At 44.8% G+C, this 25,661-nt stretch overlaps 2 protein-coding genes across 2 annotated transcripts in view; both read right to left on the bottom strand.

Annotated features, from left to right (window-relative positions):
- Nucleotides 1-9,268, bottom strand: part of LOC132582736 (fatty acyl-CoA hydrolase precursor, medium chain-like) — a gene marked incomplete at its 5' end in the record, with an annotated part of 44,269 nt that extends 35,001 nt beyond the window's left edge. The window contains 2 exons of the mRNA XM_060254437.1: nt 2,289-2,493; nt 9,145-9,268. Coding sequence (XP_060110420.1) covers nt 2,289-2,493; nt 9,145-9,268 — 329 coding nt within the window. The remainder of the gene's footprint in view (nt 1-2,288; nt 2,494-9,144) is intronic.
- Nucleotides 9,269-18,571: 9,303 nt separating this feature from the next.
- The window catches only part of LOC132582737 (fatty acyl-CoA hydrolase precursor, medium chain-like), a 43,272-nt gene continuing 36,182 nt past the window's right edge, over nt 18,572-25,661 (bottom strand). Inside the window, exons 10-13 of the mRNA XM_060254439.1 lie at nt 23,512-23,659; nt 21,050-21,196; nt 19,434-19,506; nt 18,572-19,340 (exon numbers count right to left, since the gene is read on the bottom strand). Of these exons, the coding sequence (XP_060110422.1) occupies nt 19,154-19,340; nt 19,434-19,506; nt 21,050-21,196; nt 23,512-23,659 (555 nt within the window). The 3' untranslated portion in view covers nt 18,572-19,153. The remainder of the gene's footprint in view (nt 19,341-19,433; nt 19,507-21,049; nt 21,197-23,511; nt 23,660-25,661) is intronic.

Genomic DNA, 25,661 nt, shown 5'->3' with positions numbered 1-25,661 from the left:
CTCATTTATGTTTGATCCGGCCCTCATAACAAATGAGTTTGACACCCCTGGGTTAGTTTGTAGCAGCAAAATAAAAACAGGAGTCCAGTGACACCTTAATGAGAAAGGAAGTTTATTTCAGCATAAGCATTCATGAGCCAAAGATCACTTCATTAGATGTAAACTTATGCAGGAAGAAATTTTTAGTTTTTATGGTGTACCTTATTTTTTCTTTCATTTTCCAAGGAGTGAAAGGGTTTGGTGTCTATGGATCAATTCTAAGTCCCCTCACCAAACTACAATTTCTGTAATTATTTGTGGGAAGGGGGACACCATGACAAATTGGTAGGAAATGTTTGCTAGTTTTTAGAGCATACCTACACCTTCACTTGTCTTTGCCTGTCCCAGTCCTCAGATGCTCTCATGCTCCGTTTTCTTTTTCCCCTCTCTTTTTTTTAATGAAAGTCATTTCATTTAAATGACTTTGTACAGGTGACAGACTGGAAATACAGACAAGCTGAAAAGTTTCATCCTTTATAAGTAGTTCAAGAAACACAAAAGCGCTTCGGATGGGACAACAGGACAGAGCTGTCAGATTAACAGAGTAAACACTGAAATAAATGTTATTTATTTACTTCATTTATACACCATCTTTCTCTCCAATAGGGACCCAAAGTGGCTTACCTCATTCTTGTCTCCTTCATTGTATCTTCACAACAACCCTGTAAGGGGGGTTAGGCTGAGAGTATGCGACTGGCCCCAGGTCACCCAGCGAGCTTCCATGGCAGAGTGGAGATTCCAACCTGGGTCTCCCAGACCCTAGTCTGAACCACTAGACCATACTGGCTCAGTTAGTCTTTAAGGTGTCACAAGATTTTTGTTTTGTTTTGCTACGACAGGCTAACATAGCTATCCCTTTGCAATTGGATTGGCAGCGCAATCCTAAAAATACTGTCCTGCAGGGGTAGTTTTGTAGAAAAATAGGTGGTGGAGCTCATTAGCATAACTCATTAGCATATGCCCCCCAGGCCAAATGCAAGAAAGGAGATTCCTGGGCAAGCAAAGCCTGCTTGGCCTGGCTAGAGATCCAGCCAGCCCAAGCAGGCCTCGCTCATCTGGGGCTCTCCTGGCCTGCTGCCCCCCAGTCAAAAGGCCAGCAAGCCAACAGCCACCCAAAATCACATAAGAAGTGGAGAAAGGGTGGCGCAGACTTCTCCAGGGGTTAATGAGGGCTGCTGGGGGCGTGGCAAAGTCCCTGGTGGCCCACTCTCCTAATCCAGGGATTGTTATGCAGCTGCACCTACTATTCAATGGACAAGGTAGGAGGGGAGGAAGAGGGGGAACCATGAGAAAGGTTCAGGAGGTGTGCTCCTGTGAGCTCATGCTGAATCTGAGGCCTGCCTGCAAGTAAATGCAGCCTTCTGTGTAGAGCTGTTTTAAAGATTGCTTTGACTACTTTGCCTCAGTCACTTGTGAAATGCCAACAAATAATTCTCATATGGAACAATGTGCTATCTAAGAATGTAGGCAAGCCTGAAGGAACCTTGAATGGGTGGAGCCAAGACAAATTGGCATCCCTGTGTTTTGAAGGCACAAAGCATGCAGGATCAAATATTTACATTAGTAGGGGAACAGTATTGTGGATGAAGTCATAAATCCATGTTAAAGAAATATATCTAATACACTCTGTCACTCTGTCCCAGCACTCCTGAATTTTCACAGAACTTTATCACAAATTTGTATTCTTAGCTTATGCCCCTGTGCATCTGCAACATGCATCTGATATGCCTCTGTTAAATTTGCTCATTTTAGCAGATGGGAGTACTGTTTCCATAAAACCTCCAATGCTAACCTGGTCTTTTTCAAAGGTGTGCCATAAGCTTCAGATCATAGCCCTTTAGGGATACGAATTTCAACAGACAAAAACATTTCAAAAATGGACTGGATTCCTGTTTATTCTCATTCTGACTCCTTATCCACACAAAAAATTGTCCAATATGAAAACATTGAACAGAGACTCAATGGGCACTACATCTTAAAATATATAATAATTATTTGCAAAATTACTGAGTCCATAACAGCAACCTTTGCTTTGTCACATTTCAACAGAAATAGTTTTTATTACTGGACCTCTAGGACTGTTTGTGCCCTGATGTTTAAATACTACCACAAGAAAAAGTCCCCTCTGATGTGTTCTTATAAGCTTCAAGGAACTTGAGCTGGGTCTTACTCTATAATGTGTGGATTCACAAAGAAAAAGGACATCTAAACAAATTAGGCATTACAGCAAAGTGAAGATGGGCTCTTACATTGGAGAAAAGGATGTTGCATCTCTCATGTGACTCCAGGGCTCTGGTGGTTGCGGAGGGGTGAATCTGAGGGACCCAGTGGGTGGTTTTGCAAAAGGGATTCCAAGAAAAGCATTCACAGGCTGGTCAGTACCCTTCACACCGATTACCATGCCTCGAAGGCGCCCATATGTAGTAATCACTTCTGGGTGGGCATTTTTGTCACCTATGAAAAGTCAACATAAAAAAAATGTCAGAAGGCATAAAACTCATCCTTTTAGCTGCCTGGCTCTTGCGTTCATTCTGCTATTTCTTTGCTGCAATAATCCTGAACTAAAGAAGGAGAATACTTGACCAAACCTTCTCTGTGTTTTCCATGCAGTGAGTAGGGGGGGAAATGGTCTCTAGTTCCTAGACAGCATTGTCGTATTTTACCATCATCTTCATTTATAGCTAAGGTTGCCAGCTCTGGGTTGGGAAATACCTGGAGATTTTGGGGTTAGAACCTGAGGAGAGCGGGGTTTGGCACCTTCCGAATGGGATTACAGAAAACAATGCAGTTGAAAAACTGTCTAAGGCAACAAAAACTGCCTATAACAACAGTGGTACTAGCTCAGCAGCTTGTGGAAAGCCACATTTGCAATTACCATTAGCCAAAAGAGCTACATATACTTCCATCCCTGACTCAGTCTCTGCCTATCTCCAGGTGGGACCTGATGGTTTTTCTCTTTTATTGATATTTATGCTCTTGATCAAATATGATTGTCTATGTAAAAATGAAACACTGTAATATTTATGACTTATCTTTTTCAATATTTGTATTGGTTATGTAAAATTGAAAATATTATGTATAAGAAGATCTCCTGGAATTACAACTGATCGTCAGATGGCAGACAATAGTTCCCCTGGAGAAAATGCTTTGGAGGGTGGACTCTATGGCACTATATCTGCCGAAGTCCAAGTATTTCCTAGTCTAAAGTTGGCAGCCCAACCTCTTGGAGTTGGAGGCTTGCTGTTTCTCTTTTCCTCTGTTCCAAGGTGGGAACCACCTGCCAACCACAAGCCCCACCACGCTATGGCTTTGCCCACTTTCCTGAAATATGCGGAAGGGCTCACAATAGGGAACAGTGCACAGAAGAGCCAGATGTGTGGCTTGTTAAAAGACCTACATGTAGCTCCCAAACCACTGAGTATTCCTGGTCTCTAAAGCATGACACTTAGAGCATAATGATAGCACAGCATCCAATTATGCAGCTATTGTTATTCTTTTTTTGCTGGGCGGGCATAAGATACCAACTTCATTATGCTGACACTACAGGGCCACCAGGGTAGGGTGACTCTGAGATCCTCTTGTATTCAGAGGGAAACTGTGTAACAGAGACCAGATAGTTTTGGTGGCAACATCTGGCCTTCCAGACACTGATTGTCTATGACAGCTGCATAGTGATTTTGGATCTAATTCAGGAGCATTTCCCATTTACCACATGGGGTTCCAGTTTTCTTTCAATGGCAAAGAATGATTGCACTGGATGTTGTAGAAATTAGAGCCAGATTTGTATGAGTCATAAACAAATCTGTGGTCAATAAATATTTTTTAAAAAGCAATCTTCATTAGCACATATGCACAGAAAATGTATTCTCATGGATTGCTGCCTTGTCGTGGTGAGAGGGCTTGCGCGATTCAATGGGGCTGTGGGCTATGCCATGCAGGGCCACCCAAGATGGACAGGCCACAGCTGAGAACCCAGACTAAATGTGATACACTGGAGAAGGAAATGGCAAACCACTCCAGTATCCTTGCCAAGAAAACCCCATGTACAGAAACAAAAGGCTAAAAGATATGGCGCTGGAAGATGAGCCCCTCAGGTCAGAAGGTGCCCAATATGCTACCAGGGAAGAGTGTTCAAGTAACCACAGAAAGAGTGAAGCGGCTGGGCCAAAGCCGAAAGGACGCTCAGCTGCGGATGTGTCTGATGGTGAAAGAACAGTCCGATGCTGCAAAGGACAATACTGCATCGGAACGTGGAATGTAAGATCTATGAAGCTAGATGCCTGCCCAGCAAAAAAAGCTAGATGTGGTCAAACGAGATGGCATGACTGAACATTGACATCTTGGGAATCAGTGAACTAAAATGGACGGGAATGGGTGAATTTAACTCAGAGGATCACTACATCTATTATTGTGGGCAAGAGTCCCATAGAAGAAATGATGTGGCCTTTACAGTTAACAAGAGAGTGAGGAAGGCAGTAATGGGATACAATCTCAAAAATGACAAAACGATCGCGGTCCGTATCCAAGGCAAACCATTCAATATCACAGTAATCCAAGTCTATGCACCAACCACTGATGCAGAAGAGGCTGAAGTGGACCAGTTCTATGAAGATCTACAACACCTTCTAGAATTAACACCAAAAAAAGATGTCCTCCTCATCATAGGGGACTGGAATGCCAAAGTAGGAAGTCAAAAGGTGACCGGAACAACTGACAAGTTTGGCCTTGTAGAACAAAATGAAGCCGGGCAAAGGCCAATAGAGTTTTGTCAAGAGAACAAGCTGGTCATAGCGAACACCCTGTTCCAACAACCTAAAAGGCGACTCTACACATGGACATCACCTGATAGGGAACACAGAAATCAGATTAATTATATACAGTGATACAGACAAAAAACCCTCTATTGTACAACACGCCTACTGTCCAGAAAAATCATATATTCTTAAAGTCCAACGAATCATAAAAGAACCAGTCCAATTTCGTTTCAGGAAGACCCTTCTTCAGCATTCTTTGAATGCTGCAGGATAAGGATTGGTGGCGGCATTCCAACAAGAGACTTTAGATGAGATTATCAATCGGAAAGCCGAGATATGAAAAATGGCACATCAACACCACTTAAAACCATAAAAGTAAAAGACAATCCCCTGAAGAAGGGTCTTCCTGAAACGAAATTCGACCGGTTCTTTTATGATTCGTTGGACTTTAATAATATGATTTTTCTGGACAGTAGGTGTGTTGTGCAATAGATGGTTTTTTGTCTGTATCACTGTTGAGAATTTTTGGAAGAAACAAACTGTGGATTATATTGAACATTTTTTCTATGCAGAGTGTCAGCGTTGTTATTTCACGGCTCCCTTTGCCTCTGGTCCCTCTCTCCACTGATGCTGAGACTCCTTAAAGCAGAGAAAAGCAGGGTATAAAAACTTCTACTACCACTATTAGTCCTATGTTCTGGCCCCTACATTCTCACCCTCATGGTTTTCTCTTTCTTCCTCAGGAAAGCTTTGAGGTGAAAGCCCTGAACTCATATTCTTAGCCACCCTAAACCTTGGCTCTGCAGGGTAATGAGGACCATTCCTCTGTAAAGTAAAGAAATAAAGAATGCTGACAATACGTTTCCCCTTCATTCAGCCCTATCCTCTCTTCCCTCCTGAGTTTTCCATGTGATTGTTTGTTCTCTATAGATCAAGTCACACAAAACAAAGATCTGCAAACTGGTCTGCTCATTCTTGCAGAACTGCTCTGCAAAAGTGTCCCCTCTTGAGCCTGTGGCAGCCCAGTCACTGATGAGGGTCATGGGCACTGAGAGGCAGCTGGCAAGGCCCGGATGCCAGCCAAAACTGCCATGCTGTTGCCCAGTCTCCATTTGTCTCAATGGAGCTTTTGCAGGAAAGCTTCCCAGTTGATTGGGCCCAGGACAGTGAGGCAATATTCCTTCGTGCCTCATATCTGACACACTGAAAAGATTCTTTGTGTGGAGGAATAAGTCAAACTGCATGAACATGACATGACATTAAACAGTTCCATCCATCATCATACAGAGGCTTTTGTTCAGCTTTCCTTTCTCCAGGTTCCTAAAAATACCTGAAATGTTTAGAGACACTCTCTTCTCTTTCAGCACATACCATAGTTTAGGTATATGACATACAAGATTTACTTTCCTTTAGATTTCTAGCAATTATACCGCCCTTGTCCGCTCCCAAATTTTTACAAACATATCCACAGATATGTCAATGACAACAAGCCATGAAAGGGAAACCATCTGCCACTGAACAGAATATACATTCATGGGCCCTGTTTAGACGCACAGTATAATCAGATGTCGCTGCTGTTTCCTTCTGGATTTAAAGTGGCTGATCAGACAGCAACATCTGCCTCCCGATATTAACTCGTGGTAGCCCCCCCCCCCCAATCCTTCTCAGAACTGGATTATTTTGTTATAGGGTTGCCAAATCCAATTCAAGAAATATCTGGGGACTTTGGGGGTGGAGCCAGGAGACTTTGGGGGTGGAGCCAGGGGACATTAGGGTTGGAGCCAAGATCAAGGCTGTGACAAACACAATTGAACTCCAAAGGGAGTTCTGGCCATCACATTTAAAGGGATGGCACATTTTTTCAATTCCTTCCTTCCATAGGAAATAATGAAGCATAGGGGCACCTTCTTTTGAGGCTCATAGAATTGGACCCCCTGGTCCAATCTTTTTGAAACTTGGGGGGTATTTTGGGGAGAGGCACTAGATGCTATACTGAAAATTTGGTGCCTCTACTCCAAAAAACAGCCCCCCCCAGAGCCCCAGATACCCGCAGATCAATTATCCATGATTTTCTATGGGAATAAATCTCCATAGGGAATAATAGAGTTCCCAGCAGACATTTCCCTTCCCTCCCCCCACTTTCTGACGACCCTGAAGCGGGGGGAGGGCCTCCAAACCGAGGATCTCCTGCCCCCACCTGGGGATTGGCAACCCTATTTTGTTACCTGCTCCTTTTTTGAGTTCTCCAGTTTCACCTCGTAGTTTTCTATGTCTGGATGGTTCCGGATGTCTGAAGCCTGTCCCAGAATAAAAGGAGCCTCAGACATCTCTCTGGTTTACGGTCTCCATTTTTTTTTCCCACTCAGTGATATGCGCATAACCACATAATGTTTTAACCTATGTGCATGCGCATAATGCGCGCATATGCATAACAGTGGAGAACAAAGACCTGCGTGGTGCCGTTGTGTGGACAGCAGAAGACAGATTCACCGCGGAGTGATTTGAATTGCACTATGGCAGTCTGATTGATAATATCCGGAACAAAGATACCCAGAACAGAACCGGGTCAGTTTAACACGGACTCAATACGCTGTGTGAACAGGACCCTATTTGTGAATTTCCCAAAGGCATCTACAGAATACTGGCCTAGAACCCCAACATGCCACCGATAAGTTTCTTGTTACCCATTTGCCTCATCCTCAAAGCATCTTTCCCCCAACTCAAAGAGCCAATCCTGCCTTTTCTCCACCTCATTTGAGCAGCAGAACCTGGAAACCACTGACTTCATCGTAAGAGGATACCTGAATTGCAGCTTCCCGGTATTTTGTAAATGGCTCCAATACCCCATTACAGAGTTTTTTAAATTGGCCCCAGCCTTTCATGGCAGCCATTTTGTGGTGGTGCCCTAAAGGTTTCACACGCTGAACAAGGTTGGGGTCTCTTAGCCTACAGCATCACCAGCATGGGAGACCTAGGTTCAAATTGCCCCTCTGCCACAGAAGCCGTGCAGGGTTGCTTTGGGCCACTCACTCACTCTTGACCTAACCTACCTCACAGGCTTGTTGTTGTTGTGATGATAAAACAGAGGAAGGGAGAATGATGTGTGAGCTAGTTTGTCCCTGTTGCAGAGAAAAGTGGAATATTAACATATAAAAATAAATAATAAGATGACCCTCATATTGGCCTGATAATTCACACTCTTCTACAGCTTGACAAAAAGACCATCTTAAATTTAGAACAAATTTTGCCCTGACTTCAAACTTGTTTGTTTCACTAATTTCCATTCGCATCTCTTTTTTTGCTTTATTAGAAGCATTATCGCTAACTTTCCAGTTGTTCTTTTCTGCTCTCCCGCTGTTCTTTTTCCACTATCACACCAAGTTTAATAGTGCAATCCTGTGCATGTTTACTCAGAAGTAAGTCCCTCCCTTTATGTGAGATGTGGCTTATTTCAAGCGAACAAGCACTTTGCAACACAGCTACTGTTGCCCAAAAGAGGGAACTCCCTATGGGGTTCAGTCAGAATAACCAACAGCACAGGTCAGTGCAGAAAGGAATTTAAGCTTTATTGTAATGAAGTGAGAGGGTGCATAGAAAGCAGCAAGCCCTCTTGGGTAGAAGGGCATAAAGCTGTACATATATACATTACAGAACATCCTTTTTATTCCATACATAGAAATCACAGCATCTGCAAACATTGATTGGTCAATAAACACTGTATCACTACACTGACATATGAATACATCAGTATCCTTTACACCTCATTGGTTACCTTATCACATCTGATTCCAGCCCCTAAGCTGGAAGTTTGCTCTATAGTTCCTGACACGCAGGTGCAAAACGTATCTATGTATTTTGCCATTCTGTGGGTTTTTTTGTTTTCTGCTTTAAGTTCCTCTTTCTACCGGCATCCAGTGTTGTAAAGATCTACTTTATGAGGTGGGCCTCAGCTGTTCGTTGGCTTAACTAACCACAAACTGACACAAAAGAAGCATGCTTAGCCTGTCTTTTAGATTTTGGCCTGTAATTTTAGGGCCTGAATATTATTAACCCTTAATATTTATTGAATTCTGGGTGTGGCTATATCACTATCAAGCTGAAGTGTATAAAACAGACAATACGGATCTCACAAGGTATGCAGAATAACAGCAGGCATCTTGCAATCTCTCACAAACCTTTGGATTCTGGACTGTCTCAGTACAGTTAGAAGAAACAAATAGCTGAGGCTGTTCTTAACACAACAGCACCATAAAAGTCCTTCAAGGAATGATATTATGTAAGCCTCTGCCTGAGCAGCAGGCGCCTTCAATTTCCCTGATAACATTTTCTTACAAAAAGCAAAAGAAGCTACCTTGGGCGTCTGCTGCAGATCCAGCGCTGGATTTGGCACACAGCAGTACTCCAACGAGCAACCAGGACTTGCTGGCAGGCAACATTTTCACCTCTGCCTCTGATGAAATGCTTCCTTCTCTGTTTTAAAGAGCACAAAGGTCTCCAGCTAAGGGTGTGTGTCTACAGGAGCTCCAATGGGAGACACGAGTCTGGTGACGGAGGCCCAGTTTCCCCCTCCACTAACTAAGATGAAGAGCCAGTTTGGAAGCCGTCAAACTGGAGCCTGATTAACCCCAAAAGACCAAGAGTTCACAACTTTTTCTTTACTTGGGCAGAGGAAAAATAGGTATGTAGGAGGGGGGGTGGTATAAAAAGCCCAGCAAGAACTCATTTGCATACTAGGCCCCCTGACACAAAGCAAGCTGGAACTGTGTTCCTGTGTGTTCCTGCTAAAAAAAACACCCCTGAATATGTATGTCTGACATATGACAGAGTTCCAAAATGCTAGCAAGACAAATTAATGGGCTAGCCAGCTTTCTGCGCTTGTACCACCAGAGAAATACTACATTAGTCAGAGATTACAAATTTTCTGACAACCCAGAGCGTCATGAGCATAACACCCCATAATTATGGTTGCTTCTGGGCAGAGATATCGCAACCCTTGCTTATAGTCAGCTGTTTTTTTGGAAAGCTATCCTGCAAAGACCCTGCAAATTAGCTTAATAAGATGGCAGACAGGTGTTGTATTGCAGAGCCTAAGAGATGTAGCTACAAATCTGGAAGTCCTCATATCTGAACCTCTCCTTCCCTGAAGACAAATAACAGGAATACCTCTTCCTTGGGCATGTGCTGCCACAGAAATATAAAAACCTCTCTTTGGAAATATCTATTTCCTGACACAAATAGTTGTGTTCAGAAAGCATAACAATCCTTAGATACGGTTACTGCATATCTCTGCCCATGATCATTCTTCCAGCTTTGCCACTTTTACCCAATCTAAAGTTTCCTGCTCCCTCAAACGAGTCCACCCATCCTTCCTTGATATTAGTTATGCCTGAGCTCACTGTCAGAACATCTGTGAGGTCATGCCACCTCTTTGTGTTTCTTTCTTCGGTGCCCAACTCCATCTTACCTTTCCTCCTAAACTTCTGCCCTACCTGATTTGTCCTCACCCAACTGGCACAAAGTCAAACCACATGTAGGAACACTCACTAGATTCATCCCACAACACCCTCCCTTCTTTCTTCCCTTCTGGTTCATCCCTCAATGCCTATGAGCTGAACTTCCTGCTATTTTTATGCTTCACCTTCCCAGGCTGAGCTGGCTGCAATATGATATTTGCCAGAGTGGCAGTTTTAAATTGCTTGTTCTCTTGTCAAGGTTCAACATTTCCATCAAAGATAAGACACAGTTCTTGATCCCATGAGGTGAAGAAAAATTAACTGCATGTGGACTCTGAACATGTGAACTGTGAAGCAAGGAACAGACATCCATGCCTCTGATGAAATGTTAAGGGCCCTATATCGCCCGCTGAGGGCAATCTCCTCAGACTGGAACCAGTTCTTTTGATATATATCACTCTGTAATGTTCCACACATGTGGCAGTATTAGGAAAGAAAAAGAAACAGATCTTACTAAAAAAAAGTTAAAATTCCACATAAACTAATTTCTCTAGAGCACTGTGGAGTTAAAACAGATATTGTTCGGTACCATCAGTTGGTTTATTTAAAGCATTCCATTCAGACAACAGGTCTTGCCCTTCTTCTAAAGCAGGATTCCTCAGGTTGGTGCCTCTGGATGCCACAGTGCCTGCCAAGTGTTTTTAGAAAGTGGGTGGATCCAGATGGGCTTTTGCCCAGTAAGACTTTTGATTTGCCACTGGAAATCTGATTGGGTGTGGAGGTTGGTAAAAGGCTGCTTTGGCCATCACAGCACAAAGATCTTCATTGTTTAACTGAAGGCAAACTACGGCAGACATTTGTGGCAGACATTTTGTGCCTGTGCCCACATGCTGTCTCATAATTCCAAAGATGCCCACAACCTCAAAAAAGGTGGAGGACTAGGGTTGCAAAGTCCAATTCAAGAAATATCTGGAGACTTTGGGGGTAAAGCCAGGAGACATTGGGGTGGATCCAGGAGGAAGATAGTGACAAGCATAATTGAACTCCAAAGGGAATTCTGGCCATCATGTTTAAAGGGACCTCACACCTTTGAAATGCCTTCCCTCCATTGGAAATAATGAAGGATGGGGGCACCTTTTTGGGGGGCTCTTAGAACTGAACCTCCTGGCCCAATCTTTTTGAAACTTGTGTTTTGAGGAGAGGCACTGAATGCTATGTTGAAAATCTGGTGCCTCTAACTAAAAAACAACAACAACAACAGCCCCCCCCACCAAAGCCCCAGATACTCACAGATCAATTCTCCATTATACCCTAAGAGAATCGATCTCCATAGGGAATAATGGAGTGCCCAGCAGACATTTCCCTCCGCCCCCCCACTTTCTGATGACCCTGAAGTGGGGAAATGGCCTCCAAACTGGGGAATCCCCTGCCCCCACCTGGGGATTATTGACAGAAACAACCAAAGGGTTATAGTGACCAAATTACTAAGGTATTTATTAAGAAACATCAAAATAACATATGTGAACATTCAATACAGAAAGCTTAAAGGTACAAAGTCCCAATATATAAATTTAAATGAGGTCCCGACATACAGGAAGTCGATCTGAATACTCCTGCTTTGATCACTCTTCTAGCATAGGGTGCTCCATCGATTACATTTTTACAAAACTATAATAAAAAGCAAAATTGTCACATCTTCTACATATTACCATAATTATAGCTAGTAGAACACTGCTATCATATTTACAAGACTTTGATATTCAGGGTCAATTACAACAATATTTTCATTGCGTTCCACAACTGCCAAAACTGCAATGAAATATGCAATTATAGCCACCCACTGTTCACAATATACAGCAATAAAATCTCCACAGCACAAAATCCTACTCACAACTTTCAATGAATAATAGGGACTGAAAAGTCTCCAATGCAATTTCCAAACCAGCACTTTGCTCAAAGAAGGCTCAAGGCAACAAAATGCCAGTGTATTTATTTATTTATTTCTATCCCGCCCTCTCCGCAAGCGGACTCAGGGCGGCTAACAACATACATTTTTACAATTTAACCAATAAAACTACAATTTAAAATTATTTAAAACACTTAAACATTAAAACATTCCATTGCATTTTGGTGCTGTATCACTATGATATAATTAAACATAAATATAAATGTAAATGGTGATTATGGTACTCTGTAATGGTATAGAGTGGCAGCTCTCTCCCAAAGTAGGTTAGATCTCAAAGGCCTGTCGAAACAGTTCAGTCTTACAGGCCCTGCGGAAAGTGGAAAGATCCTGCAGGGCCCTTATGGCCTCTGGGAGAGTATTCCACAATTCTGGCGCTGCCACCGAGAAGGCCCTAGCTTGTGTCTGCCGCAACCTAGCCTCCCTTGGTCCAGGGATGGACAACAGATTTTTTGTCCCTGAACGCAGTGCTCTCCGGGGAATGTGTGGGGAAAGGCGGTCCCGCAGATAGACAGGCCCCTGACCATAGAGGGCTTTAAAGGTCAATACCAACACCTTGAAACGGACTCGGAACACAATAGGTAGCCAGCTCTCTCAGCACTGGCTGAATGTGCTCCCATCGGGGGAGCCCCATTAGCAGCCGCGCTGTAGCATTCTGCACTAGCTGTAGTTTCTGGATCAGCGCCAAGGGTAGCCCCATGTAGAGAGCGTTACAGTGATCTATTCTTGAGGTGACCATAGCATGGATCCCCAGTGCTAAGTCGTTGCACTCCAGGAAGGGGGCCAACTGCCGCACCCGCCAAAGATGAAAAAAGGCGGATCTAGTAGTGGCTGCTACCTGGGCCTCCATTGTAAGAGAGGACTCCAGGAGCACACCCAAGCTCTTAACCTTGGGGGCCGGGATTAGTGACACCCCATCAAGAGCCGGCAGAGGGATCTCCCCCCCTGGACCACCCCGACTCAGATAGAGAACCTCCGTCTTTGTCGGATTCAACTTCAACCGACTTAGCCTGAGCCAAGATGCTACGGCTTGAAGAGCCAGGTCTAGATTTTCCGGGGTACAGTCGGAGTGACCACCCATCAATAGATAGAGCTGGGTGTCATCTGCATATTGGTGACATCCCAGCCCATACCTCCTGACAATCTGGGCAAGGGGGCGCATATAGATGTTAAATAACATCGGGGACAGAACTGCACCCTGTGGCACACCATATATAAGTGGGTGCCTTCAGGATGATTCTTCCCCTATCACCACCCTTTGTCCCCGATCTTGAAGGAAAGAGGCCAACCACTGTAGGCAGACCCCTGAATCCCCACGTTGGCAAGGTGGCTAGTCAGTAGCTGATGGTCAACCGTATCAAATGCGGCCGACAGATCTAATAATAACAGTACCGCTGAGCCGCCCCAATCCAGATGTATTCCAGTGTATGGAAACCTTTGTAGCTATAATTAGTAACACCTGATACAACTGTTCTTTAAAGGCAACGCATACAAATAACAGGCTCCAGTCAGTTACAATATTCATAAAAAACAAGATAATTCTAAGCAGTTATTCAACCCATAGGGTACAACAAAATTTAATTTATGTATCCAAAAGCACTCTTCTTGAATTAGTTGCTATATCTTCAGAGGAACCTCGTGATGTATACTTGTATATATATACTTGTATATATATAAAATCGTATATATATATATACTTGTATATATATAAAATCGAAACTATCAAAAGCATGCCTTTTCTCCAGAAAGTGGCTAGGGAGAGGCGCTTCAGCTACAGAATTCTTTATGCGATCGCCACAACCAAGAAGATCCTGTTCTTCATGGCTGCTGTCACTTCTTAAGGTAGGGGCTTACTCGAGAGCACCAGAAGGCTGCTCCCAGTCGATGTTAAGCAGCACAGGAGAAACCTTGCAGAGCCCTGTAACATAAATGGTCAAGGGGCCCAATATTCCTTTTAAAAAGATGGTGTACAAGGGAGATGATGTTATGCATTGCTTCACAATCAATTATACAGCTAGCCTGCAGCTAGGGTTGCCAATCCCCAGTTGGGGGCAGGGGATCCCCTGGTTTGGAGGCCCTTCCTCTGCTTCAGAGTTATCAGAAAGGGGGGGGAGAAGATGTCCACTGTGCACTCCATTATACCCTATGGAAACCAGTCACTAAATATTTTAATAAAAAGCAAACTATTTCCCAACTTAACTGAGCGGTCTGCAACCTACGGCTCTAGAGCCAGAAGCAGCTTGGGATGGAGCCCGATATGACCCTTTAAATGAGACAATTAAAATTATAAGTTACGTTCTATTGGAGGGGTAGGTGGGATCCTACAATAACCAGAATGTGAAGGGAAAGGCAAGGAAATAATATTATGGGATGTAAAGGCATCTTAGAGACACTTAAAGAGAAATGATAGAAGTCAACAGTTGACAGGAATCCAAGTGTGAACCATTTGCGGATGTATACTGGTGCACTAAAACAACTGTGCAGTGTGCGCCTGTGTATGTCCATTAATCACTGTAACAACCATATCTGGCCATGCTCCAAGATGTGGCAATTGTTCCCATGAATTAAACCCAAACTTTTTTTTCCTGTGGCCCTCTTATTTTTACACTTCTCTTTCATGACCCATTAAAATTTGGGGGTGGAGCCGGGAGACAGGAATTATGTCATTTCCTGTGGTGTCAAGGACCAAGTGATGTCACTTCCGGGGCACACTGAACCAAAACTCCACCTTCTCCTGTGATGTCACTTCCAGGGCACTCCCCCAAACCTGCCTCTTTGGAAGTAAATTCATTTTCAGAAAGATCTCTCTGAAACTCATGCTGAGCCAAAATGGGGGTGGAAAGTGGGCAGTCCTCTCTTTTTACCCCCACACCTGCATGCACCTATCTGTTTGTGTATTCTTCTCCAACTTGCAAGCACTCCTAATGCCCATGTTCAATTGCCTGCACCACCTACACATCCCTTCCTCAACAGCACTGGCCAGTGTATGCAGTTGGGAGTGCTGTTGCCATTGCTGTCAGGAACGCCAGCACTGGGTACCACCCACACTGGGCCCTGGCAGTTGCTCTACCTCAAAATATGCTGATACATGTAGTAGGCCCTTCCTTCAGCTGCTACTACTGGAACCCTGCCTCAAGCTACAAAAAAGCTTGCTTGCTTTCAAGAAAATCTTTTGACAGCTATTTTTTATACTTTTCTTTAGTTGAAGCACTGGGAAATTGCTGTGAAAGGTAGCAGAGAATTGTACTGCAATTAGTGAATTAATTTCAGATTATATGAAGTTCATACAAGCTTTTCTGCACTTATCCCAAAAAGGATATTTATGAGGGGCTTGCAGCTTTTTACTGGCTGTGTTTCCCATGCCTTTAAAAGCAACCTGTTGTGCAGATACTTAGCCAGTGAACTACTTTCATCCATTTTAGTATCTACAGGAGGAGTTTAATTTTGGTGTCAGACAGCTGTTAAAAGCAGAACCAGTAAAATGGTGCCAAATTCATAGTACCATCTCTTCCAGTGCTGTTGAGATATACCGCAGTAATCTCCAATGATCTCTTTCTACCCTAAACTTCTCACTCTTACTCACTCGCACAGAAATCTCATAGAAGGCCACGTGGCTACAACTGGGGGTGCCAACTTTTCATTGGCAGAGCTCCTATGTCTGCAACAACAGTATGATGAACAGAAAAGTTTCATCCAGTAAAAATGGAAGGAAAGAAAGAGAAAGGGAAAGAATGAAATGGAAGGAAAGGAAAGGAAAAGAAAGACATTGAAAGAAAGAACATAAACATAAGAGGAGCCATGTTGGACCAGGCCAATGGACTAGCCAGTCCAAAATTCCCTCCAACAATGCCCAAAAAGCACCAGAATGTCCACCAGTGGGGCCAGGGCACTAGAAGCTTCCCCCCGCCGCAGCACCAAGAATAAAGACAGCGCAGCACTTGCAGGGAAAGAAAGAAGGGGGGGGGGCAAAGAAAAAAAAAAGCCTTCCTCATAGGGTTGCCAAGTCCAATTCAAGAAATATCTGGAGACTTTGGGGGCGGAGCCAGGAGACTTTGGGGGTGGAGCCAGGAACAAGGGTGTGACAAGCATAATTGAACTCCAAGGGAGTTCTGGCCATCTCATTTAAAGGGACAGCACACCTTTTAAAATGCCTTTCTTCCATAGGAAATAATGAAGGATAGAGGCACCATCTTTTGGAGCTCATAGAATTGGACCCCCTGGTCCAATCGTTTTGAAACTTGGGGGGTATTTTTTGGGAGAGGCACTAGATGCTATACTAAAAATTTGGTGCCCCTACCTCAAAACATAGACCCCCCAGAGCTCCCAATACCTGCTGATCAATTCCCCATTATTCCCTATGGGAATCGTTCTCCATAGGGAATAATAGAGTGCCCAGTAGACATTTCCCTCCCCCCCCCACACCTTCTAAAACAGGGGAGGGCCTCCAAACCAGGGAACCCCCTGCCCCCTCCCTCCCTCTCTCACACACAAATACTTACTAGGTCTTGTTCCTTCAGAACTTTACTTGATCTGAAAACAAAAGCAAAACAAAGGGAGGGGCCCTTCTCCGAAGCCCTTCCTGTTTCCTGCTTCCTGTTTCCTGCTCAGCCTTAAAGGCACATATTTTGAAAACGGACCTGCAGGAGCTCTAAAACTACATGGTGACTGTGGGGGGCGGGGCTTCCCCTGCCGGCCAGCTGGCTGGGGGCGGGGAGAAGCCTGAAAAAATGGGGGATCCCCCGCTGGGACCTGGGGATTGGGAAGCCTACTTCCTCACCATCAGATGACCCCAGCCAGCAGAAATTCTGCCCAGGGGTCGTTTGATAATAAAAACCAGCTACTGGAATGCCCACTCCCCATCCCTCCCAGCTGAAAAAACACACACACCCTTCTTTGCCGCCCACGCCTCCTGGGGAAATCTCCCCAAAAGAACATACTGCAAGGCACATGAAAGCTCATACCTTGAAGAACACTTCATGGGTCTAAAGTGCCAATGGATGCCAGCTTTTCTCTCAAACACTGGGAGCGGGGGAGAAGGAAGGAGAGGCAGCCCACCTCCTCTCTGCACAGCACAGAGATGGGGAGGGGCTAGCTTTGTTGGGGGCGGGGCTAGCTTTGGCTTTTCTTGTGACCTGGTAGTGAGGCTTCCGTGGCCTGGTATCGGGTCATGACCCTGCAAATGGGAAACACTGAATTAAACCATTACACGGTGGCACTACCACTGATGAAAAAGCTGATTTCCACCATATGTGGCTGACATGCCCAAAGGCGCATTTTTCAAGGGAAATTAGGGGCAAAAACCACTGCAGAAGCATTTCAGATTATTTTACTTCTGATAGTTCAAATCTTTTTTACTCAGTTATGCTAGTGGTTCAGAAGTCAGCTCAAGAGCCAGCACTGAATTTACTAATGGTGGCAAGGATAGTATTTGCTCATTGTTGGAAAGTTCAGTGTACTTCAAGTAAAAGAGAATGTTTAATAACAGCCTGGGGTAGGTTCAAGAAGGCAAGGCTGACAACTTTCAGGGGCAGCTGCCCCACTGCCCTACAGCTGATTTTCAGCTGCTGCCCTGAAACCATTCCATCCGCTGCACCCTGTGATTCTGGGACCCCATCCTTGGTCTTTGCCCAGAGCCCCAGAAACACCGACCACCACTTCTCCCAGTACACTTGTCACACCTGAGCATGACGCTCTTCCAGCCCCGTAGCTAGGGTTGCCAAGTCCAATTCAAGAAATATCTGGGGACTTTGGGGGTGGAGCCAGGAGACTTTGGGGGTGGAGCCAGGAGACTTTGGAGGTGGAGCCAAGATCAAGGATATGACAAGCATAATTGAACTCCAAAGGGAGTTCTGCCCATCATATTTAAAGGGATGGCACACCTTTTCAATTCCTTCCTTCCATAGGAAATAATGGATAGAGGCACCTGGGGATTGGCAACCCTACCCGTAGCTAGGATTTGGAAGGTCAGGAGGCCCTTGATTTTTAAGGGTCTCTACCCATAGCTGCTCTCATGGCCACCCTGACCTACCATCACACTGGGTGGTGCCCCACACAGCCAAGATTAAACTTTGTTGGCCTTAAAGGAGCCACCGGACTCAAATTTTGTTCTATTACTTCAGACCAACATTGTTACCCACGCAAATCTGTTTCTGTTCCCAGAACACTCAAACTCCCTACTGCCCCCCACCCCCATAACCAATTTTCAAAAACGAAATTGCTCTGGCAAGTATTTTAATGGGAGACTTCCTTGGAATAACAAAGTTGGGAGGGCGGGGGTATGTGTGTGAAAATTAAAGCAACTTCAGGTAGGTCACCTGAAGCAATGGGAAGCAGAACTACCTTGTTCAATAACTTGATTAAAAAAACCTTCAATGTGTCTTTTAATGGGTCAATCAAATCTGTGGGAATTTCCAAAAGAATATAAAGAGCAGTTCTGAACAAGAAAATACTGCATTTTTAGATGACATATGCATAGCCTGTATGTTTCCCCGATTAGGCAGACAACTTCCCATGGCTGTTTCAGATTGGAGGATTAAGGAGAGGTTTAAATCCCCTCCCCTCTGAATTGCGTCCCCACACACCTAATTTGGAGCGGGGCGGTTAGGAGCTGGATCTCCCAGAATCAACCTTTTCTGCTTGAGCCGTAAGACACATGATATGATTCCAGTTTAAAACACTTTCTTAAATTTTAACCTATGATACCCATTTCATCCCATGCACCTTGTCAAGTCACCTAACCAATTAATTGACTAAATACAGCAGCCCTGATTTCTGTTCTCAGTATTCATTGACAGCATCTGTCAATAACTACCTACCTGCTGATAAGAATCACCTCAAACTTCCTTCCCTCCCTTTAGGACTAAAACATGATTTGATAAATACTGCTTTCAGGTACCATTTTAAAGTATTTGGTGTTGCAGGAGAACAGCAAACAATACTGCCAGTTAAAGATCCTCATGTGCTTCCTTTTCTTTTGTGGCTTTTTTCATTTTGTCATTCAAGATCCCAAGCCAGAAGTCAACCTGCTTCTTTTTCAGTTTCTCCGCTGCCTGTTGCTGCAGGTTCAGTTCCAGGTATCCTTCGTTCTGGTCATAGAGTGGCCACTTCACCAACCCTTTGCCATTTGGATTTCTAGAAAACATGAAAGTCGCATTTGGAACATGAGTGTTATTTGCAAGCTATGGAAATTGAACCTCATTGCTTCAAAACAGCCAAGAATCTCACCCTGTGCGAGCAAAGTTGGCCCAGTATTTCATGATTGTCTTGCTGAGTTGCTTCTCATCCTCCATTCCATCATCTGAAGATGGAACAGGAGAGACAAAATGAAAAATAATTTCCATGACTCAGTAATGGGGTATCTGCTTCCAGCAAAAACCCTAGGGTGTGTAGTGCCCCAGGCAGGCTCCCTGCCGCCCTGCTGCCCCCTTCCTGCTGCAAACACCTGCCCTCCTCCCTCTGCAGTGCTGCAACGCAGCACCGCGCTCTGTCGCCACCCCCTCTGATCAGAGTGCGCCGCACCGAGGCTCGGCCCTATCGGCTTCAATGCAGCCGGCATCTGATCCATCTTTGAAGAGCAGAACCAGAAGTGAGGGGGAGCGAAGCCTCCAGTGCACTCTTCAAAGATGGAACAATTGCCGGCTGTGTAGAAGCCAATAGGGCCAAGCCTCGGCGCAGTGTGCTCTGATCGCGGCGGGGGGGGGGGGGCGTGCAGGCAGAGTGCAAGGGAAGGGCAGCAGTGTGGGGGGAGGCAGGCAAACTAGCTGTTAGTCATCGGCACTGCGGGGGAGCCCAATTTGGTGCCCCCCCTTCCAGCGCCCTAGGCAAGCATCTGGTTTGCCTACTGGGTGAGCTGGCCTTGCTGCTTCGCATTTGGAAGGTCACTGGTTCAGTCCCCAGTCTCTCCAATTTAAGAAGTAACAGGTGATGTGAAAGAATTCCACTTGAGATGCTGAGAGTGGCTGTCACTTGGAGAAGACAAGACTGACTTTTACGGACCAGCAGAAGAAAGCCTCATCTACACAATTAACCAGTGCTGGATTAAACCCTGTGGCGGCCCCTAGGCAGTTGAAAACTTGGGGGGCCCCTCGCAAATTATCTCATAGTCTGAGCACTCACCCCACCTTCCCCGCTGCAGCAGGCGAGACAGATGTGCTGCCTTTTGCACAGTATGAGGAGAAGACATTAGACTCCTAATGATTAAGGGACAGTTCTTTCAAGGTCAACTGCTGAGGCTTTGCTCAATGAACCCTCCTTACGTTATTACTTAATTAGTGCATTTGTAACCCGCTCTTCCTCCAAAGAGCTTGTGTCCCCCCCCCCCACATTTTGTCATAACAACCATCCTGTGAAGTAGGGTAGATTGAGAAAAAGTGACTGGCTCAAGGTCATGGCAGCAAAGGGATTTGAACTCAGGTCTCCCAGATCCTAGACAACACTATTTTTGTTTTTGTTCTTTCCTGAGGGAGCTCAGCTATTTCTATCATTGTGTTTACCAAAATTCTTTGGAAAAGAGACCCATTTCTCCCTCAAGCCTCATTTCCCCCTTCAAGCCTCAGCTGAAAATTTGCCAGTTGGACAGAGAAAGATTGTTCTGTAGAAACAATATAGGAATATTTCTAGAGTCTGGATTGAGGCTGATTAGGATCTGTATTTTGGGTCTTGCAGTTTTGTATTTCTAATTTTTCTGCTTTGTTTTATTTTAAAATTTGGATTTTATGTTTGGGTATACTATTGCTGTAATTCACATTGAAAATAGGACAATCACAATGGTAATGCTGCACACAGCTAATGCATTTCTGAAGGGTGCCAGCTATTAAATGAATCTGTAACCATACCATTACTAGCGAAGGGTGATGCATTTAAGAATGGGAATCCGAAGACAGAGAATATTTCGTCACCATGGTTTGCCTTCACAGAGTCTGGCCTGATATCTTTGAACCTACTGGGCCCGTGCTGGTATTCATAAAAGTAGACAGGAGCACCAGAATCTGGAGAAAAGAAAAGAGAGCCACTGTTAGCTAGGATTGCCATCTCCAGGTTGGGAAATTCCTGGAGGCTTTGGGGGTGGAGACTGGGGAGGCTAAGATAAAATGCCAGAGTCCATCCTCCAGGGCAGCACTTTCTTCTAATCTCTGTAGTCTGGAAGTCAGTTGCAGTTCCAGGAAACCTCCAGGCCTTACCTGGGGGTTGGCAACCTTTAAAGTGGTACAGCTTCCCAAGCTGCTGGATATGCTCTATAGGAAGCCAGTCATGGTGGTGCTTCAGAGGAGCACACATGGTTCAGTCATACACACACCACAGGGCACCAGCTGCTTTTTCACCATATGACTCAGAGCTCCATGAGACCTTGCCATTTTTTTCTGTTCATTCCAGATGACATTTTTTCTTTTCCAAATGTAGCTGACAGCATTTCTCCATCAAAGAGATCTTTAGCTATTTCCTCACCTGCTGCTTTCTTTCTGGAAAAAAATATCCGTCAGCTGACTTTATCCCTTCTCCATTATTCCCTCTAAAAGTCTAGTCACCATCAGGACATGGTTCACTTAATTCTTAAGCGATCAGGACCCCTAGTTTCCATCTAAACTAAGAAGACAGACATGGTTGTATTACTGCTAGGTAAAAACAGCTATACATGGGAGGAGAGATGCTACTCAACTACTGTTTATTCAAAAGTATTTAGCACTGACTGAGCATTATACCACCTTCAGCAGTGCTTGCACAGTGATAAGAGGAAGATTTTAACCCACACATTACAGATTATCCGAGTGCGGAAATTAAGAGGTCTCCGTTATAGTGACCAAGGTAGTAGACAACATGTTGCTCATGAGGGAAGAGCAATCATAACAAAGCGCCTTCTTTTCTCCACAAGGCATCCCCTGAGGTTAAGTACCTGAAAGTGTGGGCCTCTCTCTGTTGTTTACTCCTTCCCTGCCAGGACTGCAGCAGAGTTTGAGGAGCAAGGGCACCTGGGGAGGAGGGCATCAGGTTGAAGAAATGCGATGGCAAACGGCAGCAAAGGAGTTGGGGACAAGAGGACTGGTGTGATACAACTTCCACGACAGGTAGTGAGGTACTGCAGAGTCCATGAAAGAGGACATTCAGCTGAAGGAGCAGCACCAAGACAGAGCCCACTCACACATATGGCTCATTCTCTCCATGTGATGAAAAGCTCTTGCCAACTCTCCCAGCCTTGTTTCTCTCTTTCCAGCTACTAGGAGGGGATTCTGAAAGGATCTATGCTGGAGCACAGGTTCATACCAGGAGAGGGGACCCTTAAACAACATGGGCCTCAGGACTTTAAAGGAAAGGATCAGCACCTTAAAATGAGCCTAGAAACACTACTGGTAACCAAAGAAGTTGCTTTAAAATATGCAGGCTTTTTTTCTGCAGGAGTGCACAGGAGTGGAGCTTTACCCGTCTGGCCAGGGCTCCGGCCAGCCTGACCCACCATGCAACAGCCACATGCTCCCAGGCCAGGCGGTGTGGCCTAATATGCAAATGAGCTCCTGCTGGGCTTTTTCCTACCAAAAACGCACTGAAAATATATATGATATGATCACTTTTATCAGGGCTTTTTTTCTGGGCAAACGTGGCAAAACAGAGTTATGGGAAACAAAATTATCAACAAATGTTTAAAAGTTCACGAGGGGCACCCTTGTATTATTCCGTCATTTCCCTCTTGAGAGTGTTGGCACCTCTTTTTCCAGAACCCCCCCCTTAACCTCTGCTGTTTAGATTGGACCCCCCTCTCCCCATGTCTGTGTGATTGAGGCAGACCAGAGTTCCCCAACATGGTGCCCATGGGCACCATGGTGCCTACCAGTACTTCCTTTGGTGTCCACCAAGCTTTTCAGAAAATGGGTGGGGCCATTTTAAGGCAGGACTTGTTATTGCCTGCATTCATTCAAATGAAAAGGTTTTCCAGTGCAAGATCGAGAGAACTGGTAAGCACCTTAGATTTCCTTTCAGTGTGGATCCATTCCCTCTTCAGGTTTTTGTTATTCCCAGGAGCTGTAAGGATGGAGATATTTTGTTTGGCTCTTCCTCCTGTGGAAGCCATTGGGGGTTTGGCTCCGCCTTTTGTGGGAACCATTCAAAATTCTAAATGTGCCACAAGGGTGAAGTAGACCTAAATGAAACAAATCTTCTTCATTGAGAGTACCTTCACAGCACATCTAGTATCTCTTTATGGAGAAGACTCATATTTTGGCAGTGAAATCCAAATGTGAAACCCAGTGAGAAATTTTGGCCAAAGGGCTTCTAAAGGTCTGATATGAGAGTTCTGTTATTTTAAAAAGCTCACCTCTCTGGCTTCTTGCTATTTGAACAGAAGGAACCACAAAGACAGCATCTCCCATCAGCTCTTGGAAGCGCTCTCGTAACTTGATGCGATCTTCTGTGTCTCCCAGATACTCATCCAATACCTTCTTTGCAGATTCAGGCGAGAGCCCCTGCAATGAAAGGAAATGCCAGGCATGCTGAGGGCATTTATAACATTATCTTTTTACCATGAGCGCCGGTACCACTTCATGGACTGGTCTAAAGTGGCAATGGTTTGGGGAAACCGTAGCCTTTGGTCATGTTTCTTCATGATTGGAAAGATTTGTTTCAATGGTGCAAGTGTAAAAGCTTTTTGGAGGAAATAATTTGCCACAAAACAGCCACATCCCACATTCAACTATATTAACTGACTGGATTCTTTCCAGCATTTTGGTGTTTTTCTTGGGGGGGCGGAGTGGAGTATTTGTTTGTCTGTGGGCGTTTTCGCCCTCACCTTAATCAGCAGCGACCCCCTATTCACCGCGCAGGATCTGCGCGGATTTCGCACTAATTGCTGCGGAGCACCCGGAAGAGCCGGAAAGTCCCAGCGCTTTTGCGGCGCAAACGGAAACTGGTTTTTGGCAGTTTCCGTTTGCGCCGCAAAAGCGCCAGGACTTTCCGGCTCTTCTGGGTGCTCCGCGGCAATTAGTGCGAAATCCGCGAAGATCCTGCGCGGTGAAGAGGGGGTCGCTGCTGATTAAGGTGAGTGCGAAAACGCGCTGTGTGTGTCTGTGTGTCTGTATCTGTGTACATCCATACCTAGATGTTATGGTGACTTTTGGAGACCCCTACTGGGGCATGTAGGATATTCAGAGAAGTGGCTTGATGCAGCCTGCCTCTGCCTCCCGCTCCTGGTATTTCAAGGAGGTTTCCCTTCCAAGTATTTGCCAGGGTTGGCCCAACTTAGATTCTGAAATGCGATGAGATTGGGCTTGCCTGGGCTATCCAGGTTGGGACTGTTGTTTTTTTGGTTGGTTGGTTCTTTGATTTCAGTGCTATTAATCTTCCTAGTATAGAATCATAGAGTCGGAAGGGACCCATCCGCCACGGTCATCTAGTCCAACTCCCTGCACAATGCAGGAAATTCACAAGTACTTCCCCCCAAATTCACAGGATCAGCACTGCTGTCAGATTTCCATCTAACCTCGGTTTAAAAACCTCCAAGGAAGCAGAGCCCGCCACCTCCCAAGAAAGCCTGTTCCACTGAGGAACCGCTCTAACTCTCAGGAAGTTCTTCCTAATGTTGAGCCGGAAACTCTTTTGATTTAATTTCAACCTGTTGGTTCTGGTACAACCTTCTGGGGCAACAGAAAACAATTCTGCATCATACTCTATATGACAGCCCTTCAATTACGTGAAGACGGTAATGATATCTATCACCTCTCAGCTACCTCCTCTCCAAGCTAAACATATCCAGCTCCATCAACCTTTCTTTATAGGACAAGGTCTCCAGACCCCTCACCATCTTTGTTGCCCTCCTCTGGACCTATTCCAACTTGTCTATACCTTTCTTAAAATGTGGAGCCCCAAACTGAACACAATACTCAAGATGAGGTCTTACCAGAGCAAGGCGATACCATCACTTCACATGATTAGGACACTACATTTCTGTTAATACAGCCCAAAACTGCATTTGCCATTTTAGCCACTGCATCACACTGCTGATTCATGTTCATGGCATGGTCCACTAAGACCCCTAGATCCTTTTCACACAGACTACTGCCAAGGCAAGTCTCCCCCATCTTGTAATGATGCATTGGATTTTTCCTACCTAAATGCAGAACTTTACATTTATCCCTGTCAAAATTCGTTTTATCAGTTTTAGGCCAGTTTTATTAGTTTTAGCCCTGTCAAGATCATCCTGTATCCTTCCTGTTTCTGTCTTCTACTGTATTTGCAATCCCTCCCAATTTAGTATCACCTACAAATTTAATTAGCATTCCCTCTATTCTTTCATCCAAATCACTGATAAAGATGTTGAACAAAACAGATCCATCCTTCAGGCACTCCACTTGTCACTCCTCTCTAAGAGGATGAGGAGCCATTCACAAGCACTCTTTGAGTGTGATCTGTCAGTTTATAAATCCACCTAACAGTAACAGGATCCAAACCACGTTTCACCAATTTGCCAAC

This window comes from Heteronotia binoei, chromosome 14 (genome assembly GCF_032191835.1).
Source record: "Heteronotia binoei isolate CCM8104 ecotype False Entrance Well chromosome 14, APGP_CSIRO_Hbin_v1, whole genome shotgun sequence".
Lineage (NCBI taxonomy): Eukaryota > Metazoa > Chordata > Lepidosauria > Squamata > Gekkonidae > Heteronotia > Heteronotia binoei.
This window is presented reverse-complemented; position numbering and strand designations above follow the sequence as displayed.